At 17.3% G+C, this 16,111-nt stretch overlaps 4 protein-coding genes across 4 annotated transcripts, besides 17 other annotated features; 1 reads left to right on the top strand and 3 right to left on the bottom strand. All coding sequences in view use genetic code 6, as the record gives it.

Annotated features, from left to right (window-relative positions):
• Positions 1-306: 306 nt before the first annotated feature.
• On the bottom strand, positions 307-1,998 carry IMG5_080950 (hypothetical protein; the record flags this gene model as incomplete). The annotated part of the gene is made up of 3 exons (XM_004036434.1): positions 307-526; positions 619-1,659; positions 1,717-1,998. Coding segments are annotated over 3 exons (1,543 nt in total), but the record flags the coding sequence as incomplete, so codon positions are not given.
• Positions 528-570: a microsatellite.
• Positions 1,666-1,706: a microsatellite.
• Positions 1,999-3,989: 1,991 nt separating the features above from the next.
• Positions 3,990-5,162, bottom strand: IMG5_080940 (serine threonine kinase ste20, putative; the record flags this gene model as incomplete). The annotated part of the gene is made up of 3 exons (XM_004036433.1): positions 3,990-4,405; positions 4,498-4,944; positions 5,096-5,162. 3 exons carry the CDS (start codon positions 5,160-5,162, stop codon positions 3,990-3,992), a joined length of 930 nt encoding a protein of 309 aa, XP_004036481.1.
• Positions 4,410-4,485: a microsatellite.
• Positions 4,946-4,978: a microsatellite.
• Positions 4,947-4,981: a microsatellite.
• Positions 5,004-5,080: a microsatellite.
• A 2,161-nt stretch (positions 5,163-7,323) lies between the features above and the next one.
• Positions 7,324-7,386: a microsatellite.
• Positions 7,325-7,394: a microsatellite.
• Positions 7,332-7,429: a microsatellite.
• Positions 7,339-7,471: a microsatellite.
• Positions 7,341-7,426: a microsatellite.
• Positions 7,383-7,471: a microsatellite.
• Positions 7,384-7,452: a microsatellite.
• A 684-nt stretch (positions 7,472-8,155) lies between the features above and the next one.
• Positions 8,156-8,187: a microsatellite.
• Positions 8,188-8,425: 238 nt separating this feature from the next.
• Positions 8,426-8,479: a microsatellite.
• A 4,214-nt stretch (positions 8,480-12,693) lies between these two features.
• On the top strand, positions 12,694-13,098 carry IMG5_080930 (zinc finger family protein, putative; the record flags this gene model as incomplete). The annotated part of the gene is made up of 1 exon (XM_004036432.1): positions 12,694-13,098. The coding sequence occupies one exon, from the start codon at positions 12,694-12,696 to the stop codon at positions 13,096-13,098; it is 405 nt and encodes a 134-aa protein (XP_004036480.1).
• A 15-nt stretch (positions 13,099-13,113) lies between these two features.
• Positions 13,114-13,142: a microsatellite.
• A 262-nt stretch (positions 13,143-13,404) lies between these two features.
• On the bottom strand, positions 13,405-14,751 carry IMG5_080920 (hypothetical protein; the record flags this gene model as incomplete). The annotated part of the gene is made up of 4 exons (XM_004036431.1): positions 13,405-13,459; positions 13,522-13,801; positions 13,850-14,153; positions 14,215-14,751. The coding sequence occupies 3 exons, from the start codon at positions 14,749-14,751 to the stop codon at positions 13,671-13,673; spliced, it is 972 nt and encodes a 323-aa protein (XP_004036479.1). The 3' UTR covers positions 13,405-13,459; positions 13,522-13,670.
• Positions 14,752-15,769: 1,018 nt separating this feature from the next.
• Positions 15,770-15,802: a microsatellite.
• Between the last annotated feature and the right edge of the window lie 309 nt (positions 15,803-16,111).

The raw sequence follows: 16,111 nt of genomic DNA, 5'->3' as shown, positions 1-16,111 counted from the left end.
GATTTTTTAATCCTAAAGTTATTTAGTTAACATTTAAATTTATTCTTCATTTGCATTCAAATTGATGGCATTTTATAATATTTTATTGAAATTTTCTTTCAAAATATCAGGCAAATATTCAACTAAAACATCTATTTTATTAGATCCTTTTGATTCATTTTTATATTTATTTAGCCAAAAAGCAATTTTTTGATAAAAATTTTTAATATTTTTTATTATAAAATTTTCAGATTATAAATCATTTTTCATATCGAGAATTATTTCTTAATTATCTCTATTTTGATTCATTTTTTTATTTTAAATATTATTTATTTATTTACGTATCAGCATGTTAATCATTATATTAATTAAGCTCTCTTTCTTAATTTTCTATATATATTTATAATTTTTCAAAGTATTCTTAGTAATAAAAGTTCGAATTTTTAGCTTTACAGCTTTATTTGAAATTATTTAATATTTAATTTTTTAATTTTTCAAATTATAGAATAATATCTCCTGTAGAATTTCTATTTAATTTAATTTTTTACTAAAAAAAATAAATAAAATTAAAAAAAAATATAAAATGAAAAATTGGTAAAATAAAGAAAAAGAAGAAAAAAAAAAAAAACAAAACAAAACATCGTTATAAGCCTAAATACATTCTTCATAGCTTTTTTAACATTCTCTTTCCATAATATTATCCCAAGCATTTTAAATATTAGGTACTCCTCCTTTTTCATTAATTTATTACACATAAATCTAGAGTAAAGACGCAAACATATTCGAATTTAACACAACCCCATCTATTTCTTTTGGTTAAGCCATTTCGAAGATTTTATTTTTTAAAGTATTAAGTTATTAAACAAATTAAGGTTTTAATTTTTCAACTGGCAAATTATTTAAGTTTTATAAATCTTCCTCATTATTAACTGGTCTAACCATAGTAATACATTCTCTTTATTTGAAAAAGTTAAGCAATGCTTCTCTTATTTTTCTAGAAGTTGTAGTTTATTTCGAAACAGAAGATTCATCAAAAAGGCAATTATTTAAATAAGTATTTGGGTTTATCTAATTATTTTTATTATCCACAATTTCCAATACAAAATCTCTCAAAAGCCAAATAAATTTTGGTGTATATTGACTTATAATTTATTCGTTTTCAGATAATTTGTTCGAGCATTATATATTTTTAGATATTTAAGTAGTTAACTATAATTCTTAAATTGATTTTTCATCTATTGCCCCAACACTATTATATATAAAAAGACTAGACATTAATAATGCTAAACAGAATATCTTCACATCGTATTTCTTATTTCCTTCTATACTAGTACTTCCTTCAGTATCTATAAAAAATATTTACTTATTATTATGAAGAACAGGATGTGACCACATCCAAATTCCTTAAGTACAACTTTATGTAGAAGGATCTACTTTAAACTTTTTTTTTATTTTTATTTTTATAAAAAAAAAAAAAAATACTCCTTATTTTTTCAAATTTAATAATTTATTCATTAAAAATGACTTTCCTGTTCTATATTTACCTGCTATAGCAACAAAACATATGGGCTCTTCATATAATTTTAATATTTATAATGCTTCGTTGTTTATTAAAAATGAATCATTGCTTTTATCATATTATATTATTTATATGGCTTTTTATTAAACTTAATCTTTGCTCTTTTTTATATATATGTATATATATATATTTATATATATGTATATATTATTTGTTACTGTTAATATTTTATTTGATTAGTTTATTTCTATATTATATTATTTTTAGGTTGGAAAATTTTCAAAGTCTTCTTCTTGGTAAAAATTTACTTGCTTTTAAACATCTTTATTCTTATATAATTATACATTTGGCTTTTGATCAGTATATATGTTGTCTTCTTAATATTCAGATTCTGAAAATTATATTTCGAATGCTTCTTCTTATTTAATTTCTTTATCTCTTTTAGATTCGTATGGATTAAAATTATTATATTAAGATGTATATTAAAATGCTGAATACATTTTTATTTATAAATTGATGTTTTTTTATATTTACTTAATTTATTTAATTTTTTTTTTTTTTAAAAAAAAAAATAATTATTTAAATAAAAAAAAAATATTAGTAAAAATATAACTATTTATTTTTATATAATATATTTTAAATATTTATAAAATATTATTATTTATACATTTTTTTTATTAATTTAATTTTTATATTTTTATTTTCTTTTTTTAGATTGGCTATTTCTTAAATTTTCCTTAATATTTTTTTTTTTTTTTTTTTTTTTAAATAAAATAAAATAATAATTATTTAATAAATTAATACATTAATATATTATTCTTATAAAAATTTCTTTCTTAAAAATAATTTATTTAATAAAATTAATTAATATATGTCATAAGTTTATTATTATTTATATCCCTGAATAAAAAATTAATACAACTATTTATTATTATATTATAAAATCGATATATAGCTAAAATAAATTAAATTTCTTTATTAAAATATTATTATTTAAATATTAAAGTTATATTATTTTGCCAAATCTTTCTTTTTTTAAAAAAAAAACAAAAAATAAATAATATTAATCAAAAAAAAAAAAAATATAATCTATAGTTATATGACCGAAAACAATAATTATGGTCAAAAATTTATATTAAAGGGTGTTCCTAAATATACCAAATTATATACTGAAATAAAACAGCAGCTTAAAAATTCAGTATTAATAGAATATAAGAAATCTAACAATAAGATGAATTATCATAATTAAAATATTAAATAGATAAAAACTTAGCTTTCCTGAAAAAAATTCCTTTAAATCAAGAATTATAGAAGGTTCCATAACCCATTTTAAAAATAGGAAATCCGATATATATATATCAGCTAATAAAGACTATGGGATGTTAAAGCCTTCTCAATATGAAATTCCTGAAAAATATTATCCTATATATACGGGAATTTTTACAAAAGAAATCGATTATAATTATAAAAATAATGAATTAAATACAAACTTTACACATTCTAAAGTGCTTAAATAATTAGATGAATATTGAAATATATATATATATGTACAAATAAATATACAATTTTACAAAAAAACTTAACTTTTTATTTACAAAAAAAACTCTTTTTTTTATATATATTAAGTATAATTCAATTTTTTTATATAGGTGCAAATTAAAAAGGAATATTTTTTTTTTATTATTAAACTTATTATTAATCGTTTTTATTCGTATTTTAAATAGGTGCAAATTCGAAAGGTAAACTAGCTTTTTTTCCATTTTTTTAATTAGAAGAATTAGACGATATAAGCCTACTTCCATCCTCACTTTTTTTTTATTTATTTTTATAATGTTATTCCGCCTAATTCATTTCCGAAAGCATTTTTTCATCAACTTAAAAATTAAAAGGAAGTTTAGACAATTTTTGGAAAAAAGAATGGGTTTTTTTGTGTTCTTTTTCCTCATTTTCTTCCGAAAATTCCATTAAACTTTCTTTACTTTTTTTATTTTGTTTTTATTATTATTAACTAATATACTCAGGATTTTTATTTATTTTATTTTATATTTCTTCGATTTTCTTTAAATATCTTTCTTTTATAATTTAAATTTCTAAATTCATTTCATTTTCCAATTTTTTTACTTTATTTAATAACTATTCTAAACTCTCTTCTTTTTTCTCCTCTTTTTTATTCTTCTTATAATCTCCTAAAAGCCCTTTTTCTTCCATTTCTTTTGCACTTTAAACAAAAGCTTCATTTTTGGGCATTTCAATATCTTTTTTAATAACCAAAGTATTTTCATTTATGAAATTTATATCATTATCATCCAATTCCTCTATATCATTTATTTTCCGGAGTTTTTATACTTCTTAATAGTATTTTTTTTATTGACTTAATTCTTATAGATTTTCATCGTTTTATTCTTCTTCAGTATGTTTGCTCTTGTTTTTTTATGAATTCTCTTCATCTTCTTCTTCATTATTTGATATTTTTTCAGGATTATTAAAATTATCACTTTATAAAATAATAAAGAAATTATTTAATTATATATAAATTTTACAATTTATATTATTCAATATATTCAATATTTTCAACAATTAAATCACTCAAAATTTAATGGCAATAATTATTAGATTAAATAATAAATTAATGCTAAATTAATTCCTTTGCACTAGGTCTTTCATTAAAATCTAAAATAAGGCATTTCTTTACAAAATCATTAAATATATCACTCCATTATTTACCATTACTAAGTCCTTATGGAGGCTATTTTTTAATTGCAAACATAGCTCTAAAAGGATGAATATGACTATAAGGAGGTTCTCCTTCAGCAAGTTCAATAGCAGTAATTCCTAATGACCAAATATCTGTTTTATTAGTATATTTTTAATTTCCAAGTACTTCAGGTGACATCCAATAAGGAGTACCTAAATATATAAATATATAAATATATAAATATATATATATATATATATATATATATATATATATATATATATATATATATTTATTTTTTTACCCATAACTGTTTATTTTTCTGCATTTGTATAAATTTACTATGCTGCTACTCCAAAATCTGCAAGTTTTATTTCTCCATTTTAATTTAATAGAATATTTCCTGCTTTAATGTCTCTATGTATAATTTTATTTTCGTGCAAATAAATAAGTCCATTTAAAGCTTGATTTATAATCGAGGAAATTTCTTATTCCGTAAAATTTCTTTTTAAAACTTTTTATAAATTTAATGTACTTCCCCCTTCACAATATTCTGTTATTAACCAAATCGCATTTTCTTTATAAAAAGTTCCAAAATATCCGACTATATTATCATGATGACAGTTTTTTAATATTTATACTTCTTTATTTATTTAAAATATGTCTTCAGAAACTAATATTACTTTTATTGCATATTCTTTTTATGTTAATTTATGAATTCCTTTGAATACTTTTCCATAATTCCCTTAACCTTTATATATTATTTATATATATTTATTTATTATATAAGGGTATTATGTTTAATACATGTATATAAATAAATATATATATATATATATATATATATAAATATATATATATATATATATATATATTTATATATATATTTTATTTTTATTTACCTAATATAGAAACTATATCAAATATTTATTCTGGATCTTCTTAAAATGTAAGGTTAAATTAGCTCATATTTTTTTTAAATATAATAAATATATTAATATTTTTTTTCTAATATATTTTAAAAAAAATCAAAAATATTTCTAAAAAATAATTTTTAATCAAATTATAATTTAAAAAATATTATATAAAATATTTAATTTTTATTATTATAAATCCTCTTTATTATATTTTATTTTATTACAATATTAAAAGATATTAAAAAAAATATATTAATATATTATTTTTTTGGAATTTATTTTCAAAATAAAATTAATATTTTTATATAATCAAAAATTAACACTTGTTTTAAGATAAAAGGAAGATATTAAAATATTTTTTTTATGTAGTTTAATTCGTATATAAAATTACGAATTTTAAATACTAAATTGATCATAAGATATATAAAAATATGTTCAAATGAATATATAAAAGTTACGATTACTACGTGATTGAAAAATTGAAAATAATAATAAATTATATTGAAAATATATTAAAAAATTTATAATATTGCTTTTAAAATAAGTTTTATAAATAACAGTACTAATTCTAAATATTTTAAATAATATATATTATAAAAATCTTTTTAATAATAAATATATGTAATACCTATTAATAAATTATATTTTTTAACTGTATTATATGAAATGTTTATTTATCAATATTATATTCATATATAGATTTCTATTCTTCCGGAATAGATGTAAGTAATATTATAAATATAATAATTCGTTTACATACACTAGAAATGTATAAATATTTCATATCAAGAAGCCGTTTTAGAACTTATTTTATTAATTCATATATACTAATTTTTTTTTAAGAAAAACATAAAAAAAAATGAAAAATAATTAAAAAAATATTATAAAAGGAAATGTTTTAAAAATGGAAGATTTTTTTTGCAAATGAAATATATAATTTGGAATCTAATAAAACTTTAATAGAAGCTATTAAATTCGAAAAGAAATATTAATAAATGAATTTTAATATAAAAGAAAAAAAAAGTATCAGGATTTATTTTAATTTTATTTGCCTTTAATATTCAATATAAATTGTTTTTATTTTATAAATTAAATGGTCAATGAACTCTTTTAACCCAAAATTTATTTTTTTCATACACAAAAAATCAAGCTATTTTATATATATTAGTTAGATTTGAAAAATGCTTTTAAACAATAAAACAATAAAAACAATTAAACAAATAAGAGAACAAGGAGTTATAAAAAATCTGCCTTATATAATTATGATTTTGAAGAAAATAATGATTCATTATGGTTTCGTAAAAAACCATTTTGTTTAGTGTAAAAAACTTTTTAAGAATTCTTGAAAATATATATTTTATAAATACTTTATATTAAATCAGAAATAATTTATTATGATAGATTTTTTTAAAAAAATATATAATAAATAAAAAATAAAAATATAGAGTAAATATGGAAAGTAAAAATAACTATTAAATAAGAATAGTTTAGTAAAATAATAAAATCATACAAATATTATAAATTTTAAAGTAATTTATGTTTATATTAAAATATTTATTTTATAATTATTTCTTTAAAGATTAAATGTTTTAATTATATATATAATAGAAAGATATAATTTTCAAAAAATAAATTATATATATTTTCTTAATTTTTTTTTAAATTAAAATATAATATATATTTTTTTAAAAAAAAATTAATTTAAAAATTCCTTTGATTAAAAATAAAATTTATCTATTATATTTTTATTTTTTTTGTAATAATAATTATAATATGTAAATAAATTTAATTTTTATTTACAAATATAAAGTATAATATATTTAAAAATAAAAAAAAAATATATAATTTTAAATATTTTTTAATTAAAAAAAGAAATGGCATTTTATCTTTGTATTAAATATGAATTATTATTAAAATAAAATCAACTTTATTTTTTTATATTTTTTTATATTATATTAATATAAAAATTGTTTATAAAATTTATTTTAATTATTCACTCTAATAAGGGAAATACGTTCTTACATTCATTAATTAACATTATTATTAAAACAATATAAAGAGTAGGATATATTTTTTAAATAGCTTTAAATTATGGTATTAAACAATAAGGTTTTTAATATATTTTGTAATGAAATATAAATAAGAATATTACATAAATAATATTTACAAATTAAATATAAGGAAAGCATAATAATAACCCATGCCATGCTTTTAAAATAAAAAATATAAAATAAATAATATATAAATAAATAAAATAACAAAAAAATAAATAAATATATAAATATATATATATATATATATATATATATATATATATATTTAAAAAATATATTATATATATAAATTAATTAATAATTATATTTTAAATAAAATTAAGTAAAGAGATTTATAAAAATAATAAATTAAAATAACCACATTAAATTCTATATTTTAAGATTTAAAAATGTTATTTATTTTAATTTAGATATATTATTTATATTTTATTTATTTAAATTACATCCTATAGATAAAGTCCACCAAGGAATATAATTTAATTTATAAATTTAATACAATAGAGGAATCGAAACTAAATGATGAATAAGAAATCCAAATTTCTATTTAGACATTTAAGTATAATTTCCTTCAAGAAAAGTTAGAAACACGTCGAATATATAATAATAATAAGCAAAAATAGTCATAAAATAAACATAATAATAACCTTTTGTTTTTTCGAAATTTTTTTTTACATCGACATTTTATATATCTTTATATGTATAAAAAAATCTATATATAGTTATTAAAAGTAATGGAATCTTTTTTTTTTTAAACAAAAAAAATTTAGTATATTTATAATATATTTATACCACAAAAATTTATGAATATCTTAACCATAAATAATCATTATAATATCTAGCTGTTATTATCCAATTATTTTAAATTTTATAAGGAATCAAAATTTCATGTAATTTTATTAGTTATAGAATTTGGCATATATTATCTTCCATTTTTTTAAAAAAATTAATAATTCAAAATGAAAATTTAATAATTATATTTGTCTTTAAATTTAAAATATTATAATTAAAAAATAATATAATTAATCAATTTTAAAATTCTTTTTCTATTATTTAATATTTATATAGCAAACATTTAATGAATATTAAATAAAATTTAAGATTTTATTTATAGTTAATAACTTAAGGAGCATAAAAAATATATATCAGATTGAAACAAAATAGAAAATTTAATTATATAAACTATTATTTTAAAATAATTTTTATTGAAATATATTTAGTCTACTTTAATATTTACACAATAATAAATATAAAGTAATATTATAATATATTATTATATTTTTTAATAAAATATATAATTATAATATTATAATAAAATTTTCTTATTTAATTAACAATATTTTTTTTTTTTTAATTACAAAATAAAAAATAATTATAATATTTTTTTTTTTTTTTAATATTTATTAATAAATTTAACTATTATATCTTAATAAATATTTATTTATTAAAATATGTAATAAAAAACTAAAGAAGACATCTAAAATTCTATTTAAGTATTAACCAAAAGTTATTTCGAATAAAAGAAGTCACAAAATTATTCAGAATTTTTATTAACAATATACAATAATTTATCAAACGACCCTTAATATTCTACTCAAATTCCTTAATATATATAAAACCTTTAATAAAAATATCCAATAAAATCATGTATTAATTAAATAAAAAAAGGTGATTTATCGTTTTCTTGTGAAGATTGTTCTAAAGATGTCCAAAGTATGCTAATATGTGCTGAATGTTTCCTTGAAGAGGAACATTTAGGACATAAAGTGAGTTATTAAGCAATATATGAGGGTATATGTGATTGTGGAAATAGCGAAACATTACAAAAACAATGTCAAAAGCATTAAGAAAGTCTTAATTACTAAAAAAATTTTGATCAACAAGAAGTTATTTTTTAGGAAGACTTTAAACACATAATGGGATTATTATTAGAAAACTTGATATATAAAAGTAAGGAAGCATCCCCATATATCGAATAATCAAATAATGATAACTAATAAACTTTATATAAGGAAATATTGAACAGATACGGCCAAAATATATTAAGTTTTTTATCTTTTTTTTAATAATCAGAGATTCTAATAGAGGCATAATAAGATATTTTAGTATCTTAAATAGATTAAAAAATAAAATAAAACTCAGAGATAAAAGAAGAGAAGACTTACATAGGCGAATTGTTAAAATAAACAATAAAATTTAAGAAAGAATTATAAGAAGAACTCGTAATTTATCTAAGTAAATTATTAAAAAAGCAAGAAAATAAAAATTTCATAGAAATTCTAATAAAAGAATTCATTTAAAATTTCGATAAATATTTCTATATAGAAAAAGAAAAAAAACGTCTTTAATTTTCGCATATAATAGATCTTCATTTCCAATTTTACACGGAAAATACTGCAAAAATTTTATTTTCATAAAACCTTAATATTTTTTACTAAACAACTTAAAAAATAGTCCAAAACTACTTCCAAAATGAATCTAGATTTGTCTTTAATTCTTTCAATTAAATTAAGTCGATTTTTCTGTTTTTCTGTGAGAAAAAATCTTTTTAAAAATGCTTTAATATACAAGAATTTTCATTTAATATTATTGAGTGTATTTTTATCACCTAAAAAAATTTTTCTCCTTCACTAAGTGATGAAATAGAGAAAATGCGGCTTTTAATAGAATGTAATTTATTGTTAGTCTTTAAAAAAATCATCCATATAATTTATTCATAACAAAATTTTTTTGAGTAAAGAATTTACTATTTAAAAATTTTACTAAAGAAAATACTAAATGAGATCTTCTAACTTAATTTAGACGAAATGCCAGACGAAAAAATCGAGTGGCCTATTCATTTTACTGGTTTTCGTGTTTTAAGTATTATATTAAGCCTCTATATACTAGAAGAAGGCATATAGAAACTAAAACAAATACTTTTAGAAGAATTTTTCGACAAAAATAACGAAAAACTTGAAGTGTTTATTGGAAAAGCGATTAACTTTCCTTTAAAAGCCTTAAATTTTGCTAAAAGAATCGAAAAATAAAAAGTTGGAAACTATTATTAAATGATGAGTGACCCAATAAAATGTATGAAAATTGAAATTATCAACAGTTTTTATAAAAAGAGTTTCTATTCTCAATATGATCTCGATGTTTCTTTAATTTAAATCTTCCTAGGAATTCTTAAAGAAAAGGACTCCAAAATTTCCCTAATGAACATCATATCTTCCACCTATTCCAATATAGACATTAAACAAATATACTTTTCCACACAAGATGAAGCCTATAAAGAAAAATTAGCTCAAGTATTCGAGTTAATCACCTTATTATCAATAAATAGTGTCTCCTATTTAAACTCAATAGCTTGTACAGGGATTTTTTCCCAAAAATTAGATAAAATACCCTCTTATATTAAACATCATTTATACTTTGTTTTAATAAACGTTTTCCATTTATAAAAAATACACGATTTAAAGACTATTAAGAATGCTCTCTTTGATAAAATACTAAATTATTAAATCAATATAGACTAGTTTATTCCTGAAATATCCTATATAATAAAAGATAGTAAAAACTTAAGGCTCAAGGAAGAATTCCAAAATTAATATGAGCCTTACATTTTCCACAAATACTCAAGACTAACTTCGAATTTATTTGATAAAGTGAAAGATATTTGTAATAAAGATTCTTAATTAGATTCCATAATAGGGAATATGGATCTTTATTAGGAAGATTCTTATTTAAGAGTTGTTTTAAATAATATTTTTAGTGATGAATTACCCCGATATTTAATGCTAAGTTTTCGAATAGATGCTTTAAATGAAAAAATGAATAATGTTTTGAAATTTTCGGTCAAGTTAATTGGAATATATTTAAATTTTTGTGAAAAAGAGGCATCTTTTTCTCCTTAATTTGCCCAAAAGTAAACTTTTTAGAATCTCTAAATGCATTTTTTAAAACCCGAATTCGAAAAAAATTAAAAGATATGATAAAAAATCATAAACTTAAAGAAGTAAGTCCAACATTATTTTATATTTAAACAAAACTCTAAAAGTTAAAAGAAATTATAACTCAATAAGAAAAATCTCAAGATTTTTAATAACAATAATAATAAAACTAATAAGAAAAAAATAAATAAATATAAAAATATACCAAATAACAAGAAAAATTAAAAACCTTTTTTAATAAAAATAAGCATCTTTTTCTTCCAAAAATATACATCTATTAAGAGAAATAAATGAAACTTAGTTAAATATAAATTGCTTTTTTTGTCATTTAGACATCTAAATATCTCCTTTTGGCTTTAATGCGTATATATAGGAAGATAATTTGATTATAAAGTAAGTTTTTGGTGATATAGTATTATAAAAATGCTTAAAAGTAATTTCTTGTGGACATTATATACATTAGAAGTGCAAAGAATAATAATTTACTAAAAATCAAACGAATATAAGAATTCTTTTAAATACTAAATTTGATTTTTTATGTATATAATGCAAAAGCCTAAGTAATATTTTTATACCAGTAATTCAAAACGAAATAATTTTCGAAAAATTCGAAGAATTAGAAACAAATAAAATGGAATTTCAAGAAACTACACTAGAACTGAAAAATATACAAACAGAACAAAAAAATGACGAATATCACCATAGTAATTAATTATTTTAAAACCTAAAAGAATTACTTGAAATAAAAAGCGATATTGAACTACCTATATTATTCGAAAAACTTTTAAATTAAATGTCCCATTCATTACTATTATTAGGCTGGAATTATTATTTTCAAAAATCTTTATGTATAAACCAATATTTATTATAAAATATGATATCTTTTATTAAACAATAACTACCAGATATCTAAAAAACAACGTTCTATTATATATAAGAATAAATACTTAAAGAAATAGCCTTTTTAGAAAATAAAAAGGACACTTAAATAGAATAAAAAGAGTTCTATTATTTCTAAATTTTATGGAAAGCAGGTTTCATCTACTATTATTAAAATACACCCAAAAATAATAATAATTTATTAGCTTTATATTCGAAAATTTCAGTCAGTCTTTTTTAGGAAAAACTAGATATTTTTCATTCTGAAAATAATAATTAAAAAAATGACCAAAGCATAAATGAACTTTACGAATTTAATAAAATAGCTTATCTTCTTCCTTTTGTTAAAAACTCATTTGCAACTTTAATATCGTTATTTCCTTTAGAAGAAAAAACCTAATTAAATGAAGAAGATTTTTAATCAGATAATGATTAATATAATTTCATTTTAAAAAAAATGGCATAAATAAACCTCGATTATATTTTTGACTACAAAGCAACAGACTCATAAATAAATACGATTTCTTAAAAAACTTCATAAATAAATATTTATTAATTAAATCTTGTTCGCCTTCCATAAAACCTAGAAGAATTTCGCAAAGTTTTTAACTTAGAGAAGTGCTTTTAATGTAAAAATTACTCCAAATTAGGAAGTCCTTTCCTTTGTTTACTTTGTGAAAAAGTGCTATGCAGTGCTGAATGTGATAACTCAAATTAAACCATGCTTTAGATTTTAGAAGAATATGAAGAAACATATGATCTATATGAAAGAGATGATGATGATGATAAAAATGCATACAAAACACTCCCTAAAAAAACAAGAAGAATGGGAAATTTAAACTAACATGCTATTTAATACCATGCAAAAAATACGGTTTTTTTAGAACTTAAAAACGGTCTAATTTTACTTGTAGGATATCCAAAAAATATTGTGTTTGGAAACTTATATATAGATTCTTTTGGATAAATACCTAATCCTAAAAATTAAAACATTTAAATGTTTAAAATTGACTTAAAATTATATAATTTATTATAAGATGTTATTGCTAAGAAAAAAATTCCTTAAGAAATATGCTATTAATTAATGAAAAATAGTAATATTTTAATTGATAGAGATTACATATGAACTTTTTTGTTTTATTATATATATATATATATATATATATATATCATTATTTTTAGTTTCACATTTAAAATATGTTAATTAATTATTTTATTTTTTTAATAATTTGATAATATCAACATGATTTCCAAATTTATTATATCTATTTTATTATTAATATAAATTAAAATATATTTTATATTTAAAAATAATTTACTTCTTAATAATCTTTTTTTTACTAATCTTCGATTTAGTTTATCATTTCTGACATTTATTAATCTAAATTTTCTTTAAAATTTAATTAATCATATTCAAAATTTATTATAAATTTTCTTAATTATTTTTATTATTTATCAATTTTTAATTATAATGCTTCAGCTTCTTCCTTTTTTAAATTTATAGAATATATATATATAATTATAAAACATTTAAAATTAAATTATCAACTTATTTCTCAATATTATCCTTTATTTCAAATAAAGCTTGCTCATTTTAAAAAGTAATTTCTGCTAATTTCTTTCTTTCTTCTAGTATTTCTATGCAGTTTTTAAATTATTAAACCATGTACTTTAAATTAAATAAAATAACAAAAACTATCAAATTTTCTTTATATATACTTTCAAACGGTATCCATATTTTTTAATTAAATTTTAAACTTAATTAAATTAATTTAAACCAGCTGTTTCCGTTTACTTTTATAATCCTTGAGGTATATCTATATCATTTTCTATATTTTTAATTATATATATACAATATTTTTTTTAAAAAAAAATACTCATTTCATTAAAAACAACTGAGATTTAAGCCATACTTTCTGCTTATTATTTCTTACATCTGAAAATATTATTAAGAATATCAAATAGCTCTTTTGCTTTATGATATTATTATGAATAATAAGCTTAATATTCATTAAATTTGACATCAATATCATCCAAAATCCTTCTTCTTTTTTAATTTGAATTACCAAAAGCTAAACTTATTTTATTATAGGCATTATAAAATACTTAAAAATATCCAGTACTATTCTCTTCTTCTTAATTTCTAAGTTATTAATTATTTTCTTTTTGTATATTATAACCCTTTTTATTTTTATATTTTTTTGTTAAAAAAAAAAAAAAAAAAGGATAAAAATAATATTACCTCTTAAGAATCCATAACAAAAGATTTTAACTCCTTAGTATATCTTAATATAGGATGATTTAATAAATTCTAAAGAAAAATGGTCAGCATAATTTTCCTTTCTTCTAAAAACTCACTATTAAAACTATTTAAATATGAAATTTTTACTAAAACATTCTTTTCAGGTAATGCTGGAATAATAATTCCTGGATATTTATATACAAGCTCCTAATATAATGATTCAAAATCACTAAATCTTCTTTAAACATTATCAATTTCATATTTATTTACATAACTTTATATTGTATATACTGTGTATTCTAAAACAATCCTATTTTACTATTTAAAAAAAAAATATACTAATATAAATTTATTACTTTTCCTATTATATACAATTTTCTTGTATTTCGAATTGCCTATTTTCCATTTTAATATTTTTTTTTATGTTTAATTCTTTTAACAATTCATTTAATGTTTTTATTTAAGGCATTTATTATCGCTAATCTTTTTAAATTAAATTATTCTTTTATGAAATATCTATTTCATTATTTTCATCATTATCAACTATTTCATATGAATCATTTAAACTTTTTTTTTTTTTTTACATTTTTAGAAAAATATTTATATAATATATGTGTTATAATAAGAAATTTTTATTTTTTTAATTAATATAATTAGTAATTATATAAAAATGTATTATTATTTATATATTTTTTTATATAATTTATTATCGCAATAATATATTAATTTTTTTTTAATATGATATTCTTATTTTTTTTAATTTAAAAATATTAACTTATACAATTTTTTTTTAAAAAAATTTATTTGGTTTGTAATAATAAAAAGTATATAGAAAAATAAACACTTATTCATCCTTATTTTTTATTTTATTCTTTCTTAAAACCAAAAGAAATGTTTTTATTAAAAATAAATTTAATTTCTTATAAATAAATTAGTTTTGTTAAATATAAAAAATTAATGAAATAATGATATTTTTATATAATTTATATAGCTAAACTTGCTGTTTTTGAATTCATATAACCCAAAAATTTTCGTAAAAATATTAAAAAAAAATTAGTGAACTTTTATGCAAAGTAATATTTTTTTATTTAAATATTTGCTTAAAATAAATATAAAAAATTAATGTAATAAGAATAACTAATAAATAATCATATAATTACTTTTTAAATATTTATTACTAAATAACAATATGAATAATGAATATACTTTAATTAGTTTTATATTTAATTTTTTCAAAAATTCGCTTAAAACAATGATATGGAAGAAATAAAAAATTTAATATGAATATAATATTACCACAAAAAAATAAAATTAATATTATCCTATGGATGGACAATTAATCATTAGTAAGCTTAAGCTAAAATTTATTAAAAAAAATAAATTATTTCGAAAATTTAATTTTTTATCAGATAAATTTAAAAACTCAGATATCCAACTTAACCGAATTCAAAGTTACAAATCAAATATAGAATTATAAGGCAAAAAAATCTGATTTTAATTTCTATAGTAAAAAGAATTAAATAATTAATACTAATTATTATTATTTTTTAATTAAATAATATTTTATATATATTTATAATATATTTATTCCCTCCTAAAAAATATAAGAAAAAAATATAAATATCTATATATAAAATATCGATTATCGTTTATCGTTTAAACGGATTAATGGGAAATATTCATTTTCATTTTTTCTTAAAAATTTTTTTTTAAGGAAACTATTAAAATAATAATATATACAAATAAATATATTTATTTAAATATTTATTTTTATTAATGATATTGATATGGGAAGTTTATTTTTTTATTATTTAATTTATTATAATACTAAAAATCGAAATATTATTAGGGAGATATTTAGTTTAATAAATAAAATTTTGATATAAAATAAATTATG

The sequence above is a fragment of the Ichthyophthirius multifiliis genome, assembly GCF_000220395.1.
Source record: "Ichthyophthirius multifiliis unplaced genomic scaffold scaff_1120509250543, whole genome shotgun sequence".
NCBI lineage: Eukaryota > Ciliophora > Oligohymenophorea > Hymenostomatida > Ichthyophthirius > Ichthyophthirius multifiliis.
Note: the sequence above shows the minus strand (reverse complement) of the source record. Positions and strands in the feature narration are given on the sequence as shown.